The sequence below is a fragment of the Chlamydotis macqueenii genome, chromosome 16 (genome assembly GCF_036417535.1).
Source record: "Chlamydotis macqueenii isolate bChlMac1 chromosome 16, bChlMac1.mat, whole genome shotgun sequence".
Taxonomy (NCBI): Eukaryota; Metazoa; Chordata; class Aves; order Otidiformes; family Otididae; genus Chlamydotis; species Chlamydotis macqueenii.
The window spans coordinates 10,632,608-10,658,352 of NC_141571.1; the positions used below are offsets into that span (position 1 = coordinate 10,632,608).

A 25,745-nucleotide genomic window follows, 5' to 3' on the forward strand; every position below is an offset into this window, starting at 1 on the left:
GAAACACTACCAGCCCTGGTCCTAATCCTTACTCCGTAAGAAACTTGTCTCTCCATCGGAATTGTAACTCCCAACTACTGATGCTGTATTATTTTATGAGCATTTTTTAGTAGTTCTCCCAGGGTTCTTCTGGTCTCTTTTTAAAAGTTTTACTGCCACTGTGCTGCGGGAAGAACAATTGGTAAGAAATCAGAGGACCGAGGCAGCCCCACCGGTGCCAAGGGAACGAGGTGGCTGAAGGCAGGGTTTGGCCCGGTGGCTGCAGGAACAGAGTCAGAGTTTGACCTGATTTACAGCCCCCAAAACTTGGTGCAGACCCCGCGCCAGCCCCTCAGATGGTGTCTGACCTCACTGCTGGGGTGGCCTTGTGCCAGGCTGCTGCAGCTGAGGCTGCGGCCTGGAGAGCTCGGAGCGTTTGCGCGGAGGTGTAATTCAGACCAGCATCGCGCACTGGGAGGCTGCAGCCTCACGAGAGGAAACTTTTTGCTCATTTGAAAGGTGGTTACGCACAACAGACCAAACTTCAAAACCTGATGTGCTGTGAGATTATCGGCCTGATCGGCACGATAGTGTTCCCTCCTCACAGAGAGCTAAGAAGGCACTTGCTCGTTTTAATTATTATTTAGAGGGAAGCGGTACCTTCCCTCTCCCTCGCCCTTTTTTTTTTTTTGTTTTTTTTTAAGTAAGGTAGCTTTTAAGAGCTTGCCATGAAGATCTAAGTTAAAGGATTTTCTCTGCTACAAAGCCTGCATAGTTTCCCAGGCCAGGTGGACCCGATAGCACTGACTGAATGCTGAAAAATCTCATCCCCACCCTTCAGGCACTTTAATTGTAAGCCTTTCCAGATACACTGGATAAACACTGTCAAAATGAACCTGAAAGGGTTGTTGTTGTTGGTTTAGCCCTTAAATAATTATGAGTTTGTCTGTCTAATTACAAGATAATCTTGTTTAAACTTGGATGGCTATTTGCAGTATCTTTTAAATGAGGTGGAATCAGAAACAGCCAAAAACTTAAAATTTACCATTTTCTACTTTAAGGCAAGGAAAAAAAAATTTTACTGCTGTAAAATTTTATTCAACCTGGCAACAAAAGCGTCTAACTTGGAAGCTACTGCAGTAGGATAAAGATGATAAAGAATAGCGTGTGACCTCCGAGATGCAACAGAAACTTAATACTCTACGGATAAAATTTTTCAAACAGTTTAGAAATAGTTTAAGGTAATTTACGGGAAGACTTGAGTGACAAAGCACATTACTTGAAGTGCCTTTCCTTCACTAGGCACTTTCTAAATTCTTTCTCTTTCATTTCTTTACTCTCAGGAGACTTTTAAATCCAGTGAACCAAAACAACACTTTGTTTGTTGGTACAGCGCGGGGCTGGCACAGATGGCAGACATTGCACCTGTTCCAATAAAACGGGAAAGCTGAGAGATAAACCATAGCACTCATTAAGAGGAATCTACTGAAACATGAACAATTTGTATTTTGAATATCCTCCAGGAATAAAAGGAGAAATACATAAACAGACCTTGTTTTCACCATCACCAGTTTAAAATACATTTGTGTAAAGGGAATTTCACATTTTTTTCATGTACAAAGACAGTACATACCACTAAAGAAACTACGATTATGCTTGGATTTCTTTAAGAAAGCAAATGATTTTATCTAGCTACTCTTATTCTTTTAAAGAAAAAATGTCTGTTGGCAGTTTTAATCAAATCAGTTCATCCCCCTATTCTTTAGTTGTGGCAGCTTTTTCTACTTTTATATTTTCTCATGCTGAGTAACATCACATTCTTACAATCTATCTCATACTGATCAGAATAGCAACATAAAAGTCCTTCTGCTCATCTGTTAAGAAATAACTAAAATTGTGGGAGGTGGGGGGAGCCATAGAACTGTTTGGATAGTTAGCAACAAAATTCACTGCAAAACAGTTTTTCTAGGCAGAAGGAATATGCTATGTAATATCTGAGAGATTATTTAAAAATCTTAAATGAGAAGAAATATTAAGTAACAGCTACTCAAAGGATAAATTTCTTCCAACATCTGCCTTGATCATCAGTGGCTGTGCTGTTCAACATCCCATATATCTCTATTTCTCTCACACATACACACATAAGCATTAAATACAAAATGTCATGAAAATTCCTAAGTATCATTTAATGTTGGCAGCCCTGCACTGTAAAGTCATTTATATAAAACTGTGGTTGGCAGCTCTCACTCTTCCATGGGAACAAATTAACATTGGCATTCCAAACACAGGAAAGTAAGGAAATTAGAAACACAGTTTATATTTGGCCAGTGCTTTGAAATACTGTACCATGCTACTGATGTCAATTAATGAAAAGCAGAATTTTGCGGAGAGGGTCTGGTTTTCAAACACATTAACACACGTTAAACATGTTTGCACAGGAACTAGATTGTAAGCATCTTGGTTCCAAAACAATAAAGCAATTACACTAAAACTTGTAGTCTCAAAGTTGCCATTAATTCAATCCACTCAATCTGGATCGCTAGAGGATTTTCACTGACTTCAAGATGTAGACACAAACGTTTAAAAGAACGTGCATGGTACAGTATCGTGGGGCTTGCTCATATGAGCTTGCGCCCAAGATCCCCTTATGTTACCTCCTGTAAATCAGGTAAATATATGTAAAATAATGGAACTGTACAACATACACTTAAATAAAGGGAGGGTCTCAGCAAACTTGGTAGTTTTCATCAACAAAATAAGGATTTCCGAAAGGATACTTGAATTGGAATCGGTTCAAACTTTGCTACCTGTAACTTTCATAGCAAAGATGTTTACTGACAAAATCTTAAACGCTTCTGTACATATGTACACTAAAAACATCTAGATGGCAATTTATCTCCTGGCACAACTCCACTGACTTCAGTGGAATTACTCCAGCACGGAATTTGGCCCTGCAGTCTTTACAACACACTGTTTATTTGTACTGTGATTCAGATATTTTGATACTAGGAATCTTTCATCACTGAAGTTTCTCCATATGAAATATGTCTTGTATTAAGAAATATCAGTTTCACGTTTTTGTCAAACATTATTTGTTAAATTCTGCTTGTTGCAAATGGGAATTCAGCTGCAGTTCAACAACATGGATTGGGCTAATAATGATAAGCAGTGACTAATAGGAGCTAGTTCATGTTTTGATTGTTTGCAGCAAAGGAAGCCTCCCTCAAAAACTATTTCAAGATTAGGAGAGAAAACTGTTTGAAGCTCTAGCAGAAACTACTGCACGCTCGTTATTTCAGCACAGGGGCATTTCTTCGGCCCAATTCCTTTCCCAACTGTGCTAGTTTAAATCAAGAGGGAGTTTCTGGGAATTACTTCGGACGTATAGTTGTATAAATGAGACCATAGGGCCAGCTTTTGTAGAAATTTGACAATTTACACCAATGAAGACCTAGCCAAGAATTTTCTCTTGGGTTTTCATTTTCCAAACATATGCATGTGGAGGACTTCATCCATGTGATTAGTCCTCGTGAGTAGTCCCATTTACTTCAAACAGTTGTAGAATGAAAATCTTCATCTTGAAACTAATTTAAACAGCTCACTCATTTCTTTAGAGGTTACTTCCCTTTAGAGAAGAAATATTTACATATAATAGCATATTCTATTTATATATATAATATATATTGTTAATTCACATATTTTGATGCAGGTCCCAGAAAGGAGGACTGTACCACTAGAAAAGGCTTAAAATATTGTGGTCTCTTAATGCTGTGTATCAACAGGTAGTCTCTTTATCTGGCCTGCTATCAAAATTTGCTTACTTGTGTTCCCGCTCAGATGACTTCATCCATCATTGCAACTTCTCCCTCGTATTCATCAAGTTAGAACAATTTAGATGCGTGAAACTAAGTGTGTTATCATTTTAACCACAAATTAACAGTTTGCATATAAATATTAGCATTTCCTCACTCGGTCCAAGGATAGAAGCCATAATTGCACTAACAGTATATTTGATTTAAACTAATTAAAAACAGAGGCTCTAGCAATTTAATATATTGATTTTACCAGTGGGACTTAAATCTTTTATAATAAGTGCGCACAGCTGCACCACTCACCCACCGCCACTTTCAAACCTAATCCCTGCATTCCTCCTGACAATAACATGACAGGATCCACACATCCCAGTATTAGCCTTAACCCCGGTGACACTGCCAGAATGTATTAAACTAAAACATCGCAGTGTCCTATTTAAAAGGAGCCTGTCAACAGCCCTGACGAGGCTTTAATAGTTATAATCTTTTTTTTTAATTAATGTTTCCAACCACTTGTGTAACCTTCTCTCACACATCTCTTCCCCCCCAAACCCGGAGATGTTTCGAGCTTATTTACAGACAAAAACGTAACGCCTGGTTTCGCGCGGTCTGCTCAGAGGCCATTAAACCTCTGTTGCAAAAGGAGCGACGGGGGGATGCACGCATACGCACACAAGCAAATCCGCTGGTGAGCAGAGCTCTGGCGGGAGCAGGCCCTGTACGCTTCACTTGTGCCTAACTCCCGTTACAAGCATCACAAGGTCTGGCCATCAAGGCTTGTCTCCTTCAAAGCACTTTACAAGCCGCTGTGTTTTGGCTTTTAAACCACAGTTCCCGGCCGGGGGCTTCACCTCCCCAGGACAGCCTGTGTGGGAACGGAGGAGAGCCCCTGTCCCTGGGATAAATCCACCGCAGAGGCATGCGAGTGGATGGGGACAATTTCCATGTCCTTTTTACTTCGCGTGAGGACATCTGTCCTCAGCTGCTCCATTCTCTGCTACCACCGCACCCGTACAGCAGAGGCAAATTGTTTGTCCTGTTCTGCCATTTTGCACCTGAAAGTTGGAAAATTAATTAACTTCTCTCTAGAACAGGTCTGTACATTCAAAGTATTACCCGCCGGTAATTACTCGCTGCATGGTCAGCGTACCTCCCACCTTTAGTTTGCTGCGAGCTCTCTACCTTAGCTAATCTCATACCACCATGTGTTGCATATATCCATACTGTTCAAAACAATTACAGGATGTACCTGTTCAGGCACTAGGTGGAGGAGAAATTAAAAAAAAAAAACCAAACAAAAAAAAACGAGGGCTTGGCCTAATGTATGGACAAGCCATGTGATCGTGACCAGGCATCCAGGGCTAACATTTAATCTGCTTTGTTTCAAGTGGGAAATATGTGAAGATCAAATAAGTTCAAATCCAGGTCAAATATCCTTGAAAATCTTTGATTTATATAAGCAGGAAAATGAGGTTTAAAAGAAGTGATTATGAAAGGGTTACTAAAAACACAGCTGTACGTGTACTCTTATATCTGAGGCTCTCCAAAGAAAAACTGTGTGACATCTATATTAACCTTTGGCTGTACACCAATGAAGGCCTGTAGTGAGCTGGAATGCAAGGCAGCCCCTTCCAAATTTTAACACAAGCCAGGTTACAGCTGCAAATGCCTGCAGCCCGTGCTCACTTTATAAAGTATTCCCCGAAGGAAATTTTTTAACTGTTATAGAATCTTTTTCTAATACCCTACAGTGTTAAAGCCTGTTATTAAAGGGCAGAGAGATGGTTCCCTATGCCAAACACTTGTCAACAAAAAGGATAGCCAGATGGTACGAAATAAAAGGAAACTTGGGGGCTCTTCAGCTTCTTGATTTACATTAACAAAAGCCACTTTCATGTGCTCCTTCCAAGAATGACTAATTCACCCCCCCCCTTATTTTTTGCCAGGATTAAACAATGTTGTTCATTTTATAATCAACCACGAGACAAATTAACAAATTGCGTATCACTTGTGCCGACTCTTTTAAAAAATATGCTAAACAAGTCTGTTTACCAAGGCAAGATTAACCACATGAGGACAACTCAATTATTTTTAGAAGAGAAGGTCTAAGTAATCTAGAGGATGTTTACTCTTTAGTTGCTGTTTATAAACTTGAAACTAAACTCGTGCAACAAATGCTTTGCGTTTTTTCAGTTCCTAAAATGGATCAGTTTGTAAACTGTACTTGGACAGGACCTGAAACAAAATTCCAAACCCTGAAATTACAGTAATAAATTTTATGAAATTAGCCAGTAATTAACTGACTAACTTAGTCAGACCACTGTGGCTAAATTCTCTTTTAATTTACATGTAACTTCATTCTTGACACAAATCCATTCCCCATCCATCTTAGCACAGGTGTAAGCAAAGACAAAATGTAGCCTGTGAATTAACTGGTTATAAATCTAAATCTAATTAATTGTCAAGATTTTACAGTAACATTACATGCTTAGTACAAAGCTCCCTGCAAAATAACCCTGAAATGGAGCACCTGTATTCTGGTTCCTCCCTACCAATACTCAGTATAAATTCTCTGGAATAAATATACACAGTATCTCCATAGAAATCAAGTGTGCGGGGGTTTTGTTGTTGTTTTCTTTTTTACTATGTAGCCCAGAAAATTTTGCAATGTAAATATTTTTTTATATATTTTTTCCTCTGAAGTTGTATGACTAGATAAATGACGAATAAGAATAAAGCAAAAAAAGTGTATTTGTAGATCAGCATTTGGAAGCCTGGAAGAGCATGTTTTATTTATTCAAATATAAAAGTATTATTTCTTTAGTCACTTTTACTTCCTCCATTCTAAGATGAGACTTTATTATGCTGTGACACTTCCTCATTGTGATGGCTCTGGTACAGTAATAAAAGCCTACCTGTGAAATGCAATGCTCACAGAGTATCTCTTACAAAACTAGGACACAGTTTACTACAGTCTGCCTTTAGCAATTCAGCTCTGCTTTAAAAGGGATCATTGTAGAACGTCTCAAAAAAAACATCAGTTCTACAATAGATGTTCTAATTTTCCCTGAACGTCATAGAAAACTGTACGTCTCAAAGCAGGTGTTGTATTTGACTATATACGGGAGCGAGCGGCTGGTATAATTCATTAAAACGTCCATAAACAAGCCGGTCTTTGTCCTACAAAGATGAAAGACCGATGACTATAATGGGATGAAAGGTGTGCACAGGGATGAAGAAAGCTATTATAGATCTGTGTCCTTTTTAAACTCGTCCTGGCATGCACTGTTGACAAGGGAACAAAACAGAACAGATAAACCTCCAAGATGTGCCTTGCTGGTAGTAATTCCACCTGTCCTTCTTAAAACTACTGGATTTTGCCTGCGCTCTTACTCCTCTCTGACCATGCTGACAGCAATTAAATAAAATGACAATTAAGTATTTTGCAGAAAAAGAACACTTTTGGGTTTCTAAGCAGACTACAAAACCCAGCAGGTCGAAATGAATGAATGCATCCACTGTAGTTATCACATCGCATTGGGACAGCGATTATTGATTACGTACAGTTTATACAGGTATAGCCTGCTCTATAAAAAGTTCTCACTTAAACACAGACTTATCTAAAGTGTAATTTTTATTTTGCAGCCTATGGACCGATTCCATTCATTTGTATTCAAAATAACTGGGGACCTGAATATTCATTCCTGTCATGTAAAATTGCCGTGGGCTGCGAAGGTGCCTTTTCCTTGCGTAGGAAGCGCGGGACGGGAGTGCCGCAGTTTCACGGATAAAAGTTACGCAGTAAATAACTTACACCTGAGGAGCAGAGCTGTCTCCCCAGAGCTAAACTCCCTTCCATTAGGAACTTACTTGTTTCATCAAGGTTCCCTCCCCTCTACCGAAATGGAAACAGAAGTGTGAATTTCGCTATCGTTATTTCAACATCCTTTGTCTTCTTTTCGGGACTCTCCCTGCGCTCGGTTGTATGTGGTGTGGGACCCAAGAAGCACAGAAAGCAATGTTAGCAAGATCACCCTTATCACTAAAGTCAAATATTTGACCACCATTGCTACTTCTGGCTGCACAAATATTTGATTGTAAATGTATCATTGCTGATCGGCTTAAGTATCTAGCAAGCAATTAGACAAACACTGTAATTCCAAATGGAAAGCACCAGCGCTCTCAAAGAGCGCAGCCCCCAGGCCAGATGTAATTCAGAGCCTCCCGCTGTGAAGCTTGTGGTAGTTAATAAGGAGGTGCAGCTCATGCAAACTAGAGATCTCCCACAGCGTCCCGTGTCTCCCTATCATGCAAGAATTGTGCCAGGACGGCTACCGTGTCTAATAATTATTAACGTGTGTCACAGAGCCTTTACAGCTACTGATCTTTTTCAGTTAAAGCACTGGGATTAGAGAGGTGGTGATTCAGGTGGTGATTTAATCTTTGTTGCCTCTGAAGTTCCAGACAGTGGAAGTGTCCAGAACAGTGACATCCATAAATGTGTTAATGGGTTTACTGGCAATGGGGCTGTCTGTAACCCCTAGCCGGTTACGTGCCAGAGGTGGGCTCCTCTCGCGCTTTGCGTGTCCCTTCGTTTGGGACAAAGTTTGAGTCGGTCTTGTTTGGGAAATACTATTCCGATTCTCTCTTGCACTTGCAGCCACCCAATCTGTACGCGTGGTGGTTTCAGAGCTGCACATGATGAGGTCTAAAAACGGGTAGAGTGAACCAGGTCTGTAATTATATATTTTAAATAGAACGCTCATCCCGACAACGTTTTACTCAAATCCGGCCCAGTCAGTCCATGCGGGTGTGCAATCTACAGCAAACAAATGGAAATCAGATTGGGCCGTGGCATCCAATTAGAGAGGCCTAGCGAGCCGCATACAAAGCATGCCAACTTTCGTATCATTTGCATAAACCCATCCACATGTGCTTGTGAAAAGAGGCGGTTAGCTGCATAAACCGGGGTCAACAGAAAAAGCTGCAGGAGTAAATAAGGATTTACTGTGGGATCCCTCTCGAGCCGTTAGGGAAACATGTGCGAGCAGCTCGGCCCCTTTGGCCGAGGGAGCACGGTGCTGGGATGCCGCAGGGAACTCATCCCCGGCGGTTCTGCATCCCGCACGAGTGCTGGGAGCCGTGCTGGGACACGCCGTCCCGCCTGGGTTTCGTGTCTTCTTTGGCAGTGCGGGACGCGGAACAGATCTGATAATCATCCTGTTCAACTCCTACCTGCAAATCCCATTTCTGAGGTGCGGCAAGGAACTCTCAAAGGGAGAAGACGACAAAGAACGCAGGGTGTTGGCGTGCAGGGCGGAGCGTGGCGAGGGCTTGTGGCTGTCCAAACGCTGCGATGGAAAGTCAGAGCCCTCTCCACGCTGCTGCCATTTAACCATCGCCTCAGCCACCTTTCCAAGGGCCACTACCTCGCCCTTCCTCACCCAAGTGGGCTGCCACCCATCCGATCCGCTGCAGACGCAGCTCCCGACCAAGGCCACCTGTGCCACCAGCCCTCTGCCCTCCCCTCGGTGGCCAGGGCCCCACTCCAGCCTTTCCCACCCGCCATCGTCCCCTTGCCCGGGCGCCCCGGGGCCTCTTCCAGCACTCACCCAAGTTAACGAAGCTCATGACCATGTCAGCCTCGGTGAGGAAGTTGCTGTCCTGCAGGCTGGCCAGCGGCGGCCCCTGGGTGCTGAAGATGGGCTTGTAGGGGTAGGAGAAGCCCTCGCCCTCCTCGGCGGCGGCCCCCGCCGCCCCCTCCTCCACGGACATGGCATTGTAGAGGTCCAGCATGAACATGGGGGCCGAGTTGTGCTTGCCGTGGAGGTGGGGCCGCGGGCGGTGCGGCAGGCCGAGGATGGAGAGGATCTCCCGCTGCATCTCGCGGCGCTCGGGGCCGCGCAGCCGCCGGTGGATGAAGCTGGAGTGCACCTCGTTGTCCACCGTGAAGTCGGCGAGGACGCAGCGCAGCCAGAGGGCGGGGGCGGCGGCGCCCAGCACCAGGAGCCAGGAGGCGGGCTGCCCGCGCCCCGCCGCCGGCATCGCGGCGCGGCGGCGGCGGGGGCTGCGGAGGGGCGGCGCGGGGGGCGCGGGGCTGCCCCGCCGCGGGACGCGCCCCGCCGGCATGCGCGGAGCGGAGAGGCGCGGAGAAGCGCGGAGCGGGAGAGAGGCACGGCGCGGCCCCGCGCTCACTGCGGCGGCGGGCAGCCCCCGCCGAGGCGCCGCAGCCCGCTCATGGCTCTGCCCGGCGGCCCCGGCCCATGGACGGAGCGGGGAGCGGCGGCCCCAGGCGCTTCCCCCGGCGGCGGCGGCAGCGGGAGCGGCGCGCTCTGCCCGCGTCCCGCACGCCGCGGCGGAGCCGTGTGCGCAGCGCTGCCCGGCGGAGAGGCAGCGGGAGGCTGTCTCTGGTGGGAGGAGCAGGCTGGAAAACCCAGGCGCTCTCGCTCGCCCGCTCCAAACCGCCTGGGAGAGAAAAATCCCTGGGACTGCCTAGAGGAGGAACGTCTGATCAGGTTGCTTTGCAGGATGTTTGCGGAGGCTGCTGGCTTGGGGGAGAGGGTGAGCCGGTCCCGAGCGCTTCAATTAGCCTGGACGTAGTGAAGGAGCATGCACCCTAGGAGGGAGGGCGGTTTATGTAGAAGGAGGGGAGTTTGTAGATGCGAGTGCATCGTCCGTCTGCACAAACGCGCACACAGGCGTGCTTTTTCCTTCCCTTCCTCCTCTTTTTTTTTTTTTTTTTTTTAAGAAGTACACATGGGGAGAAACTGTCCAGGACAAAACCAACAGCACGGAATTATTGAAAATGTGATGATTATATATTCACACACGTAAGCACGTATGTCTGTATGCGTAGAGCCCCAGGTCACTTTTTCCTGCTGGCAGGAGCAAGAGTTGATGGAGAAGCATTAGAAATCCAAAGGGGCAGTTATCATGTGAGAGTTGTAAAACCAGCAACGTTTCCTTGGATTGGAACCGTCAACCTGTGCACACGGGTGGTTTATGCCATTACATTGTTCTGCTCCCTCGCCTTCCCCTTCCGTTCTCTGCTACGTGCCTTTGCGGAACACTGTCCTGAGATGGATTGGCAACTTTTTAGAACAGTGACTTTTTTTTAACTCAGTGAGTGTAACATCTACAGTCATGGAGCCACAGTCCTGATTAGTCCAGGTAGATGTCTACTGCAACCCTACATCATCGTAATAACAGTCTCCGATAACAAATTTAGACTACTGCTTCCCAAATCTTACTTGGAAAGCAAGGGAAAGGCAGGATGGAACAGTTTATCTGGGTCACTGAATCCATCCCGAGGTGATTTCACAAGCTACATATATATATGCTAAGTTTATGCTGATATTAAGATTCATTCCTTAGGCAAAGGAGGAAGAAGAGGAGCAGGGGATAAAAGAGGTCAGCGCTGTTTTTTTGATAGACTGTTCATCTGAATGTTTCAGAGGAGCAACATCCAGTAGTATCCAGATCCTGTGTGTGTTCCGGAAACTAATATTCAGCACTTCTCTTAGCTCCTTGTGTTTAAAATCCTAGTAACTAGTCAAAAAAGCTGCATGGGAAACACGTTGAGTGATTTAATGTGTTTGTATGCATGCATGTGCACCTTGTAATAACAAGGAAATGCAGGCATCACATCAAAATGACTCACAGAGCTATTGAAGTAGTGGTGGAACCAGCGTTGAACTCCTAGCTCAGTCCTGACACATGTTTAGGAATGGCTCAAGCTCTAGGAAGGAGGGTGGGGGGAGAGAGGGGGCTCAAACATCACCTCTGTAGCTGCCTTCCCATTGCTCCCCACTAATGAAAACACCAGTACCTAAGCAGCTGCACTTTGGATGCCCAGTTAAGATCAACCTCTCTAGCATCTTTTGTACTTCCTGAGGAGCAGCACTAAACTGCTCTTAACCGGGCAGGTATTTGCCTAAATTTCTTTCTTGCTGTGGGTGTAGTTTCTAGATGAATTTAAGCTGATCTAAAGCCAGGCTCCTCCTGAGAAAGATGGTTTTTTTCCTCATCCCACCCCAGCCTGGACCTTCAGCTGTGCAGCCCCACCCGTCTCCAATGTCTGTACTAACACACACGTCCATACACAGGTCAGGAAGCTGATTCCTTTTATAAAACTAATCTTTTTTTTTAACCATTTATGTATTTGGTCTTGCTGAATTAACTTTCTGCTGGATCAGCTCCGTGTCCTGACTGACTACATATTGTGCTGGAACCAGGGAGGCCACAGGAATGCACAGCCAGGGGCAAGGAGAGGTGTCTGGGCTGGGCTGCCTCAGGTTGGCTTAAACTGGTGGTGGAAGGGCAGACGAATGATTCAGTGTCCCTCTGCTCTTCCTTTCAGCTGCAGATAACTTGATTTCACTTTCTTTTTTGTTCCTTTTATGCAATTAGTTTTTCCCACGTTTTGAGTGTTGGCCTTTCATCAAGCAGCAGCAGGGCAAGGAGACTTGCTTTTGCCATGGACAACGACATTAAAAAAACCTGTGAGGATGGAACAGTGGAATGGAGAGCAGGTGCCTGTACTCCCTGAATTACGTACACCTGAATTGCTTGTAGCTCATATTTAAAAACTGACTAAGTTTCAGGTTGGTGTCCTGCTTTGGAATGCTATTGCTCTTTGACAGAAAAAAAAGAAAAAGATAGTTTGGGAGATTTGGATCTTGACTCGCTAACGTCCTAGGTAACTTCTATTGAAGTGGTATGTGTCATTGAAGAAACAGCAGATGAAGATAAGTAAACCTTGAAACCTATTGATTTGACAAACTTCTTGAAAGAGTGATGTTTGAATCTATTTCGTTCTTGTGCTGTCTGTTTAAGTGGTCTGGATTTGGCCAAGTTTAGATAGACCCTGATTTAAAGCAGGATGCACTCTTTAAAGAGGGGGCAATGCTCAACTGTATCCTGTGCTTTCATAGGAATAGTTGTGAGAGTTTAATCTTTTATAGCAGCATTTTATGCAAACCTGTTGCACCAGGTATAGCATTAAATGAATGCATGATAGTTTGCACTGGGGGTACTGGTTGCATGTATTCTTAAAACAGCATAGCAAAAGCACTCTAGGAGTGTGATGAGAAAGGGAATCTGTTAAATAATAATTTTTTTAAATGCAAGGTCCTCGGCTCTTGCCTTCAGCTTGCTTTGGGACACGACAAAGAGCAGCACTTATTCTGCTGCATACAATAAAGGAGGATGCAGCTCAAACTGCGATGGTTCAGCCCTCAGATCTGAGCTTGAATTTCAAATACCTTTCAAACAGGAAGGGTACAAGCTGGATTGCCTTTCTCATGGGCAACGTCTTTCTCTTCCCTCCTTTCTTGCCTCCTGTGGAAACCCCATCCTGCTTCCTGTAGGATCAGTTCCACACAGGTTGCTGAAATATTGGCACCCTCGTGTCATTGTCTTTTTCCTCCTCCTTCCTGGATCAATTAAGAAACCAGTTTTTCCTCTTACTCTTTTTTGCTTCTCTTGTCTGTCCTCCTCTTCTTGAGAAGGAAAACTAAATGCTTATGATGAAGTAATCCCTGTTTGTTGGCACTTGCTGCTTCAGATAATTTCTATAAAAACAAACTCCCAGTGTTTCTGAGGTTCTGCGCAAGCCACATTACCAATTGAGTAACTTTTTGATCTCTTTGAGCTTTGCATGTACGCTCTTATCTGATTTTTGTACCAACTACTGCCATTGTTTCTGTTTGTGTGGAAGTCAGTATAGTTGGAAGCATGTATTTAGGAAATAAAGGGTCTGTTTTTAAAACAAGAAATGGACGAAAATGTGCAGGTTTGTGCTTGGTGAGTTTGTGTGTGCTGCTGTCATCATTGTGTATGCGTGTTAGGCATACACCAGAGGCAGAATTTGGCTATTTGCATTCAGTTTTAACAAATGGGCAGTAAAAAGTGTGGGTTCTGCTCACAAACTCATGTCATGACTTTTTAAAAATCAGACACAAAGCATTTTTTCCTCTTTTCTGCTGAATCAGTTTCAAGCTCCTTGCCTTCCTACTTTGATGTCCTCTTTTTAACTTTAACCATGTTTCTTTTCCATTCTGTTTTGCATCTTCTCTCATTTGTCTTGAACAAAGTGCAAGTCCTAAATTATAGCAAACTTTTTTCTTCTTCCAAATATTCCCACGAAAATAGCATGTGTTTGGGGAATTTTGAACTGTTCCTCTGGGCCCTGTGCATGCAAAACACTTATATAACAAAAATAATAGCATTATTATTTGTGTAAGAATGCATAATTAGCTTGCATAATTAATTACGCTATATTGGATCATTCTTATCAAAAGTTTCTATTCATCTCTTCAGCATTATTACTGAGAATATCTTCACCAACATGAAAGTAATCGCATTATGGATAAGCCATTATATTAACTCTAATCCAGGAATTTGGACAGATCTGGGTTGAACTGTGCTGGGTTGAACTGTACTGATTATGTTATAAAAATTAAGTATTGATTCTCATTCCTGCTGATCAGAGGAGAGTCGGAAATGAAATCTGTGTTTTGGGGTATGAAAGGGTGTTATTGCTTCTGGAGATGCTAGTGATAACTAAATTAGAAAATGATCTTTGCATTTATGAAATGGGACTACAGTGCTGAATGTAATGTTCATCAACTGAGTAAGGTGGACAAAGTTCAGCCCTTCACAGCTCAGCACTTTAAAGGACTTCACTTTGTAAAACTGGATCTCCATGGGGATTCTTTTATTATTATTTACTCCAGAGAACATTAGAAATGAGTTCATAACATTGAAACATTTGTAGTATTATATTTATCATACATCTATAGACAGCCTGAATATACGCCTATGTTATATTTTCTGTATATGTTTGTGTATTTTATGAGCAGGTGTCTGTGTGCATACACCAGTGTACTTCAGTAATGTCTTTAAACTTTGTGTAAGTAATATATTCTGTAGCACAGATACATTCATATGAATATTGTTTAACACAGAACCACTTTTAGGTCCGTATGTTGCCAAAGCAGCCCAAACAAAACTGAATTTAATTTTGTACTATTAAATTATTTTGCGCACACTCGGCATAAATCCGGGCATTTCCCTCATTGATAACATTGTAATCTGAATACCTGAAATCTTAGGCTTATATTTGTGAAAAACTATGCTGAGAACACACTCGTACGTCACTGTTAGGAGCGGGCTTAAGCCATGCTGCAGCACCTTGGAAACGTGCCTCTGAAAGTCTGCTCAGTTGTAACGTTTTCTTACAATAAATTGCGATCTTTGCTTCTGTAGTCCATCATCAGACTTTCAGGATTCTTCTTATTAACATATATTTCTGTCTTCTAGAGTATTTTTTAGTTTTCTGCTGTTGGTGTTCACTAAAGGTAGAGATGTTCAATACTTTTATGCTCAGCCATGTACAAAAAGCATATAAAACCATTCATTGTTTTCAAAGGGAACAACGATAACTGATTCTGACCTGCAAAATACAATAGGACAAATTTGGATGGCTTTACTTTTTCTCTCCAGGCAGGTGCAGATTAATACCTCAAAAGAACCATTATTTTGTGCCTTTATTCCAGTATGTACATAAATGCTTGCATAACCCTTGCACAGCTGCTCTACAAACTACTCATGCCACAAGTATTAGTAATCCTAACAGGGGAGGTTGCATGGAAAACTGGGGTGTGTATGCTAAACCATATGTACCGTGCCCCTGAATCATAAAACGTCTGCGGCTGGAGCAGGGAGATCTTTGGAGACTGTGGGTTTTACAGGTCTGTAGGAAGCAGGGTTTTATACAACAGCTGCACCCCGCGGTTTCTCTCCTGTGGAGGCTTATCTTGCGCATTCAGATAAGCAGGAAACAGAATTTGCTCCAACATTATTTTAATGTGGTCTCAGCTTCTGCTTTTATTTATATTTCATTTCCATAGGAACAATTATTTTAACAGTTTATTTTAAATACGCATTAGAGCCACTCAAATCAGAAGTTCTGAGCTGCCAATTTCCAGCTGCATGGGGCTGCAGAGATACAACGTGCACTTTTTGTCTCTGGTTCTGCCTCTAAAACAACTTTCTTTATATCTGTGATGATTTATAGCAGTGTTTCTGAACTGGTGTGAAGCAAGATGGAAGCTGGAGATTCATTTGATTCTCTAAAGCCCTGGCCACAAGAATCCCTTCCCGAGTTGCGCAGAGCCGGAAGGTTTGGCCCCAGTTCTCCGCAGTCTGAGGAACCTTCCAGCTCCCGGCCGGACCGAGGGAGGAGGTTTGCCACATCGCAAGTGGTTGTGTGAAGCAATCTCCCGGAGCTTTCGCAGCAGAAAACCATTAATCAGAAGTTTATGCTGGAGGATTTTTAAGTAACATGAAGGGCCCGTTTCCTCTGCCGGTGTAAATTGGCATAGCAGCATGTGAGCAGACAGCGGTACGCTTGTTTTCGCCAGCCGGGGAACTAACTGCGGGCTGTCCCGTGACTGTGGATGGATGGAGTGGTTGGTGTTGCTGCTGCTCTTTTTGGGGAGGATACTTCAGTTGTAAGTGCAACGCTGGAAGAGTTTATCTTTCTGAGGCTGGCACTTCTAAGTTTCCAGTCAGAAAACTTCTGCTTCCTACATAGCGCTCAGCGTGCGCTGAGTTGGCTTTGTAAAGTGCATCTTTTCAGCATCCATCCAAAGCCTTTTCTGCAGTTGTCTGAGCCCCATAGGCAAATATATACTGTTAGACTATTAAGATAATTTTTCAGTTAAGACATTGTCAAACTGCAAGCGGGACAATAGAAACAAACCCCCTTTTGTTCTGACTAAACTGTTCCTAATGACCCCCTCTATAAACAGTGGCACCAGCGGAGGTCTCGACAAGGCTCCTCATTGAGACCCCTTTCAAAAGGAGAAGCAGAGCAGAACATGGGGCAGAAACTCTCAGAGTTGCTGCACTTTACTCTGCTTTGGTGGTCTGACCACAAGAGAGAATCTGTTGTTTTTGTTGTTCAAGGCACCCAAAAAGCATAATTTAAAAGCATGAATTTTCACAATTAGCATCCTATAAAGAGTTCTAAATATTTGGATTGTTGGCAGAAGAGCAGAAGGAAGCAGTTTGTTTGTTTGTTTGTTTACTTAAATAAAGGGGCTATAAAATAGACTCTTATGAGTTCCATATAAAAGCTTAATTTTTTTTTTTTAGGAGATTAATTGTTATCTGTTAAGCTCATATGAAAATAAAAATTGAAAGTCCAAAGAAGTTAAGGTATTTGCATTCCAGTAAGATCCCTGAGTTTGTTTTGGGTGTAAAAATAATCTTTGTGAATAATATGTGTTTATTAGGAGCAGGGGAAAGGTTTCAGTTGTTTCGTTTCCAGAGAAATTGGAGATGTGGTGACAAAGTGAAACCACTAAGGACCAAACTCCCGTTCTTCCAGGTGAGTTGACTGTAGGATGCTCTGTACAGACACGTGTAGCATAGACAGTCTCTCTTCACGCAGTGGAGGGTTATGGAGATTATGAATCACTTCCTAATTATTTGTGTCCCTATTTCTGTGTTCTGAATACATCAGAAGAATAGCATAGAAGACCTTCCACCTAAGCAAAAACCTATTTATGGAGCGTCTTCATTGTCTGTAACTGGGAAGCAATGATAGGTCAGGCAGCAAATAATTTGGATCCTTTGGGAATTACACTGACTACATTTGCAAATATAAATGCCAGTTTCTTCTGAAAGAAGCTGGAGTTTGTGTTCTAGCATCTGATTTACTAGAGATATTTCTAACTTAAAGCATGGGCTACAGCGTCATTTGGAAACAGATAGGAAGAGATGATGGAAGGAGAAGAGAGAAGAACATCCACTAAGACAGGAACCACATATTGTGAGTAGAGGCTAAATCATGGAGAAAAGTAACTCCTACAATATCTGGAACACCTTCAAACCTCCTTGATGTAATGGGTCTGAGTGCGGTCTGCCATTCGTGTGGAGTGCTCGGCAGTTCCTGTCTTTGGGCTTTTGTTTTTTTATTGCGGATAGTGTCCACACTTTTCCTTCATAGGAAAGTGGGATGGAAGGTTTCAGTCTGTCTTGGAAAAAGGAAGGATTTGGGTAAGTGCAGGATAAAGGTCTAGTGCCCTGTGACAGGATACTGGGAGAAAGAGAAACGTCAAAGAAATCTTTAAGAGATTTCCAGTAGAAACAAAAGAATCTTTGTGAAAGATACAGTTAGCAAGTCTAATGGAAGGAATGGGGACGTAAAATGAATTGAGAGGATTTGCAAGTTGTTTCTAAGCCTTGAGGCAAGAACAAAAAGCTGAGCATTTACTGTTTACTATATTTGGTATGTATGGAAGAGCAGTCTGGACATTAAGGGAGCTAATAAAATGCAGAGCCTAATTCGTCTCCTTACTGCAAGCTGTGGAAGCTGTGGTGTTGTGCTAGGGACAGAGAAAATGCTTCTGTCAGAGGACAGTTCTGAGGAAGAGCAGCTGAGACTTGACCTGGCCTTTTGTGAAAACGACTGTTTTCATGGCAGTGTAGCTGAGGTCCATAAGCACATGCCAATGTTTTCCATGAACGCAATTTTATTTTTGTTATTGTATGCACGTAAGCATTGTACAGAGTGCTGTAGATCTAGTTTTCAGGTTTAAATATAGTAACTGTATAATGTGATAAGATGAAGGTACAGTATTAATTTTGTCACATCTTTCCTCAAAAATCCACATTTGAGGATTGTTTTCACTGAAATTTCTGAAAAAAAAAAATAAAAAAGACTGTGACTGTATCTGACTAAAATTTGCTGCCTTGGAGGCTTTGATTGAGAAGTCCTGGTGGATAAGCTGAAAAAACACCTTGTTTTCTGATTTTTTTTCTACGGAAGTTTATGGGAATTAATTTACCAGAATAAATGAACAAATGGATTTTGGTGTTTAATGCTACATAAACCAAATTTTATATAATATTTTGAGTAGAAACTCTCCTGTTCAGAAGTCATATTAGAGATGTGATAACTGTTAATAATGAAGAAAACAGTGTCAAAGAGGATATTTTTTTTCTAGTTTTCATATGGTTACGTTAGGATAAAGATGAGGAAAAAGTAACAATGTGAACTTTATATTAACTTTGACTAATGTAAAATTGCTTTCTCTTGAAAGTGATGAATCTGGTTACACATGAATCTCCTAAGCCAAAGTATTATTTTTCTTGTCTTTCAAACAATCCTGTGGTTCTCTTAGATTTTAAGAATGTTAGTAGTTATTTAGTTAATTATCACAGTGCAAATAAAAGCTTATTGCAAGCTTTGAACCTATACTAACACAGTAGGACACAGTTGTACTGGTGTAAAGCAGTGATCTTTAAAATTTTCTGATTTGCAGACTTTGGTGGCAGCCAATCCTTTATGTCATATCAAAGCAATCTATCTTATTTACCTTTTTGGATCCCTGTAAAAGCAGCTCATGGGCCCCAAGTGCTTTTGAAGCACACTTTAAATTATATAGGACAATACAGAATACACAAATCAAATTAATTTTCCCTATGCAAGAGCTAAATGTCTCTCACTCATCTAAAGGCCAGCAACTTGGATCAAGTTGTAAGAGAAAAAATGAATTGAAGAGTTAAGGGTGGTGCACTGAGAATTAGAGTTGTCCAGAAACAAAAACAAAAAAAAAACCCTAGTATATAAAAAAATTAACGGTTTTGACATTTGTTTTAGATTTGTCACAGAATGATTTAAAAAACAAAACATGAATAGAAAGAATGAGACATCCCAGAATAGGCAACATCCAGTGGCTAGGGTATTTACTTGGGCCGTATCCAAGTAGTGCTTTATGGGATTTGGAGCAGACATTTGACATAATGTTTTCAACATTATTTTTGTCAGACTCAAATTTGGGCTCTGAAGTGGGTTGAAACAGAGCTTACTTGGAGTCCTGTACCTCATAGGTGAGACTTAGTCACCAGGCTGTTTCATCACTCAGTCTCTCTTGGCCTAGGGAGTTTTATTTTTGTTTTTTTAAACACAGTAAAGTAGCTGTATGGAAAATAGATGGACAATTATCTTGTTGCATTTGGTAGGATGCTATCCTATATTTGGGTATTTTCCTGACTTTGGGAGTGAATAAAGTAACATCCACATTTCTACTCCATTCTCATTCAGAACAGATTTTTCTCATGGAAATACCTGAACCTATCTGGCTATATTTCCATGGAAGTCAATATATTCCTTTTAAAAACTTATATTTGACAAGTTGGCATTTTCTGATGACAAAAAGCACTCTATCAAAAAATTCCCAACCAGCTTTTCTGAGCTGAGATCTGCCTCTGTATTGTGCAAACGTGAGGCGTTTACCTTCAGTATTTTTGTAGATTTAAGAAGAGATCACAGGTGAAATGTGGTCTGGGATGCTAAAAACTGCATGTGTAAATTTGTGGGAACTTCATAAGGCTGTGCAGGAAAAAAAAGTATACAAAGCTGTTGATGACTGTCTCTCAGGTAATACTGAAATTAGGTTAAATTTGCTGTGTCGGGGAAAAAGATCAGAAAATTTATTGGGTTGAAATTTCAGCTCTCCTCCTTTGCTTTGCAAACATGGATCTTTCATCCTCGTTCCCAATCCCACTCTGAATCTCAGGCTCCACTGGACACACGCGTTCAGCTTCTCTTTCTGGTTCAGCCTGTGCTCCTGCCAGCCTCCCACTATTCCGTATTCCTTCCTCCCTGCTGCCTGGCTTACACCCAGGCCTGATCCTACCACAAATGCACCTCCCTAAGGCTGTGCATCCTTGGGCGTTAATGACTAAGAATTGAGACTCGCAAGTGTCCCAGGGGAATCTAGAGGTGTATGGAGAGATGGAGAGCCCAGCGTTTCAACAGCATGCCATCTCTGTGCCTCAGCACTCTCAATTCATTCATCAGCATAGTTAATTTTAAAGATGTTTACCATTTCTGCAACTGGTTATTGGAAAGCTGGTTACTGGATTAATGGCCCTACTTGAGAACAGTTGTCCCATTAATGTAGATGAAGTCACTCCAGTTCAGCATACCTTGTAATAAAGCATTGGTACGGATTATGTATGCAGTCAATGCCTTCTTTCCTTAGAAGAACAAAATGGAAATATATTTTGCATCAGAAATTAAATGTGGCTTGCCCAGTTCCCCAAGCAGTTAAATGACATTGAAAAACATTGGGAGTAGCTGTGTTTGATGTCACACGTGCCTCTCGGCTCCATTCCCATGTACACATTCAGTATCTGTAATATTGCACTTTTAACATTAATTTCTGAATACATGAAGTGTCTTGAAGAGAACATGAATGCCATGCAGAGACAGCAGAGCTATCTAAGTCACCTCCAGCCCAGGATTTGGTATACCTGTGCTAATTCACCTACCGAGAAATGAAATAGGCTAATTACCTCCCGAGAAGCAGAATTTATTAGCTCTGGTGCAAGTTCCCTGTTCTGCTCCTAGAAGCTGGTCTGGCTCGTTTTGGGCTAACACGGGCAGTCTGAACAGGTGCTGTGCACACTTCCTGTAATTTAGGAAGCACTGGGTGATGCTCTACTTTAGATGAAATATATAAACAAGATCCTACTGACTTCTGGTCAGCAGAGATCCTATCACACCTTAGTCTGGTTCCCTAGGGAAACTACTTGCACAATCTTATTTGTCTGACCCAGTTTCCAATGTGCTGACACATTTGTCACAGGTTACATAGATGTTTCGGAGATTCTACATCCTTACCAGTTTTGCAAGAATTAGTACCTAAGTAGATGAAGGAATGCTTATTAATGCTCCCATTGAGGAATAAGGAAGAATTCAGCAATTATTCATTGTGTTTGACAACAGCAAGCCATTCGACGGTTTTGCACATTGCTCTGATATTCTGTGGTGAAAACATTGCTTTATTGAGCTGCCAAATCAAAAACAGTCAAGGGATGGCTAGAGATGCTGAGGCATGCTGGGGTGTGCTCCCCAGAAGAAGTGATACCGTGTGTTCTTGTGGGGGGCGAGGGGCTGGGGGGTGGAGGGGGCTGGAGGCATTGCCCTGTGACATGGCAGAGGTTCCAGAGAGAGGGAACATAAATCTGTACAGAACCAAGCTTCATTAGTTCCACTTTTCAGGGAATAATTTGTTAGGAAAATATTGAGGTTTTAATTTTGGTATTTTGGATACATCTATACGCTGATTTAACCCTTCTACAATTCATGTCTCGGTTGTAGCTGGTATACCGCCTTGCTGTGACACAGCAGGAATCTGCTGTTATTTGACCTGAAAAAGATCATTATACTAGCTTTATTTGGTGTGCGTTTAATAAAGTTGTAGCTGTTGTGACCATAACTCATGACTCCCGTGTCACTCTGCAGCGGTGTAACCAGCGGTTCAGCATTCCAGTACCAGCAGTTCAAAGGGAGGTGCGGGGGACTCCAGCGTGTCCCAGAGCACTCTGACTTTTATTGCTCCTCCTCCCGCACCCCTCTGCTGGGAAGATACATTCTCTAGCTGGAGGAGCGAGAAGTACAAAGCATCCTTAGACCTTGTAGTGCAAAATGTAAAAAGTGATGTTATCGGCAGAAAGTGGACTTTAGATTCTATCAGCGCACATTTAGCATAAAGCATTTCCTATGGTAATGCCTCTCACTTTCCCAGACTTTTAAAGGCTCCGAGTGGCACACAGGCTGCAGAGCTCTTTGTAATGCTAATGAATCATCTTAATGGACTGTTTTAGCAGAAACATTCATCACCTTTTGTACCACAATGATTTTTTTTGTTATACTTAAATGGTTAAGTAGGCAATAAATGCCTATCAGACCAACCACTACGGTCTAGTAATCCATCTCGCTATAAATCACCAGTGGATTATTATTGTCCTGTTTAATTAACACTCTTAAGGGATTCTGTCGTTGGATAGACTTTCACCTTGCGCTAAGCAGGCATTAACATTTGAAATAAGAAAAAGTGTGGTTATGTGAAAAGTGTTAATCAGGGTGACCTGGAACTGGTAGCGGTGTATGGGTGAACTATGTGCGTGTGGCCATGCCTGCGCGTCCGCGGCTGGTGGGTCCTCGCATCCCTTTTCAGTGGAAGACCTATGGAATACTTGTTCAACTCATAGGGAGTGATGGTTTCAGTATCATTGGTATTAGGTCTTAAAGATATTTGGCTACGTTTGGTTGTAAGTCGCAGCTTTAAAGATTTTAATTCCAGGAGTCAGGGAGGTGATGGTTTTTGTGAGTGTCCACAAGTGTAACGTGGGTTTGCTTGTGGTCTAATTCAGTCTGAAGTGTTTGTAGAGGACTGGATCAAACCCTTTTATTTTTCTGCCACAAAAGGTGAGAGGGGAAGTCTGATCCTGTTGCTCCTCTATGAACTCTTTTCAGCCTTCCCAGCCAGAAAGAGTAAGCTAAGCAGCACGCGTTCCTGGGAAAGGCAGGGGGGTTTGGAGGCTTAGATGCTCTTTGCAGAACAATCCCTGCAGTTCTTTTGCAAACAAAATTCCCACACTGGGACAGAAGCTCGACACAGGATCATTCTCCATATACAAACATTTTTGTACGTAGTACGGCTCAATGCTATTTTTTTTTTCTCTTGGCAGAATATAAAGATGGCAGCTTTTTTTTTTTTCCTCCTCTAATACAGTTTAATACATTTACTAGTAATTTCCTCATCTTTTGTCGAGCGAGAAAGACATTTGAAAAAGGCTCTTGTTACGGCAGTGTTTCCCATCCATGAAATCTTATCCTGCTTTCTTTGATTTTGTTACATGCGTAATACTAGTAGTGCACTTACCAACTGTGCATTCTATGGATACCAACGCAAACAGCAGCTATGTGAGATAACCAGGTGCTCAATTTCCATTTTACAGACCGAACACCTTACATGTAAGTCTTCAGAGATTTTCTGAGTTCTTTAAGAGTCACAACTAGTAGCATGGCTCAAGAGACCCTGTTTCTTGCCTGCACATAAACTTGGTATGCACATCCCTTTCCTCTTGGCATTTCTGTTAAATTATTTCCTAGTATGGACTCCTGCAAATTAGAGAACAAATAAAACTGCTAAGTGGAACGCAAACACACTAGATCTTTTCAATTAAGAGACTGAATCTCTTAGTATAAATTCATTTCCTGAAACAAAACTCCAATTATGTAAGATTAATTCTTTCCTCTAAGATTGCATGGATTTATTGACTAACAAAATCTTCTGTTGCGTAAATGGAAATGTGCTATTTAATGTAGTCTGCTGATTAGAGACAAAAAACATAGCATTAGCATTTTCACTGAGTATTTTTATTTCAGTTGCACACTAATCTGCCAGTTTTTTATTCTATTTGTAACTGAAAAGGTGTGAAATTGTTCACTACTGAACATGTGGGAAATAGCACAAAACACTAAAGTAGTTTGAACAAGGTGAGAAATTAAACTAGGCTCATAAAGAGTATGTTGTTATTGCATGAAGAACTGCAGTGACAGAAGATAAGAATTTCTTATGTGCAGCCACTGTTGTGAGGTATGTGTGCATTGATCATACAATAGTTTTTTCAAATCATTTAACAGAGATGCACAAACCCCAAACAGTTTCAAGCGTAGGCATGTCCTGAGAAGAATCTCCTTCATTCCCTCTAGACACACCCTGCTAATTAAATCCATTATTGCCTAGCAGTAAGCCCCAGGCTTCAATCTTTTCTAGAGCACTGTTACTATCCAACATTTTAGCTCATACAGTGGGCAGCCAAGATTTCGTGTCTATGCATATAGTAGGACTCCTAGCCAATATTTCCTACAGTTTCCTCCTCTCCATCCCAATCTGGATATATAATGTTATGGGTTTTCTTTTTTGCTAGGTAAAACTTCAACATTCCTTTCAGATTACTTTCTTATATCCTAATGCAATAACCTGTACGAGGGTGGCAAGTTAAAGTCTAATAAAATCAGGACTCTCTGCTCTATATAGCTGGTTGTCCATGAGAAACTGCAGCAAGGATGGGTATTGAATGACTTCTATAGTCCAGCCAGGTCTTATCAGAACAGGTCATCAACCTGTAGCCTGCCCAAACCTGTTCCACTGCTTCTCCATTGATTAAATATCTGGAGGCATTTACCTGTATATCAAATTCTCCATAATCTATTTTATCTTAATCACACCCAAGTTTTTTTTTCAAGCTAGGGCAAAAAAGTTCCCTCCAGTGGTGAGAAAAGATAGTATATCTCCTTAATGTACTTCTGTACGTTGAATTTCCTTGGAGCCAAGCTATGATCTCAGTACCCCATGGGCTGAAATATCAGTGGGATGACTGTAGGGTTTATAAGGGATGTAAAACCTGCCTATGTACACCCAAATGTTAAGGAATTTAAAAGCTGATTTTTTTTTTATTTGATTGCAGAGCTGACATGTATGGGGGGAGGAAGGAATAGAGGGACTGTGTAGCTTCCAGCCAAGTTCAGATGGCTGAAGTTCCTTCTGAATCTTGATACCTGTATCATCCAAAACAAAGCAGAGGGTCTTGCCTGGAATTGTCTCCTGTTCCTGTCATTTTGGGATTTCCACTCTTCTTCCTATGTGTTTGTTCCCAGCCTATTTTCCTGCTCTTACTCTCTGCCCCAGGTATCATCCTGCAAACATCCTGAGTACTGTGTTCTCTTCTCCTTGGTTCAGGCTCCTAAGTGGTTCTGTCTTTGCTTTTTCCCACTGTCCTATGCACCCTTTTTTTTTTTTCTTTTTTTCTTTTTTTCTTCTTCCCTAGTCTGTGACAATAGCAGTTAGGGGAAGCAGTGTGGGAATATGTTAAAAAATCTGAAAAAAAACCCTCAACAAACAAAACAACTGAGTGGCATGGGAAAAGTGAACATAGGCTGATGGTTCCACATAGGAAGGGGCATCATAACTAACTAGCAGATGGCAGGTTCAAGGAGATGCATCATGAGAGTGAGTTAGTTCATCTGTGGAACTCCCTATCACTGGACATTTTGTATGTTGAAAATGTGCATGTGCAAATCCG

At 42.1% G+C, this 25,745-nt stretch overlaps 1 protein-coding gene across 1 annotated transcript in view; it reads right to left on the bottom strand.

The window, feature by feature from the left end:
- Positions 1 to 10,121, bottom strand: part of BMP7 (bone morphogenetic protein 7) — a 47,596-nt gene extending 37,475 nt beyond the window's left edge. The window contains exon 1 of the mRNA XM_086760900.1: positions 9,404 to 10,121. Coding sequence (XP_086617026.1) covers positions 9,404 to 9,920 — 517 coding nt within the window. The 5' untranslated portion in view covers positions 9,921 to 10,121. The remainder of the gene's footprint in view (positions 1 to 9,403) is intronic.
- Between the last annotated feature and the right edge of the window lie 15,624 nt (positions 10,122 to 25,745).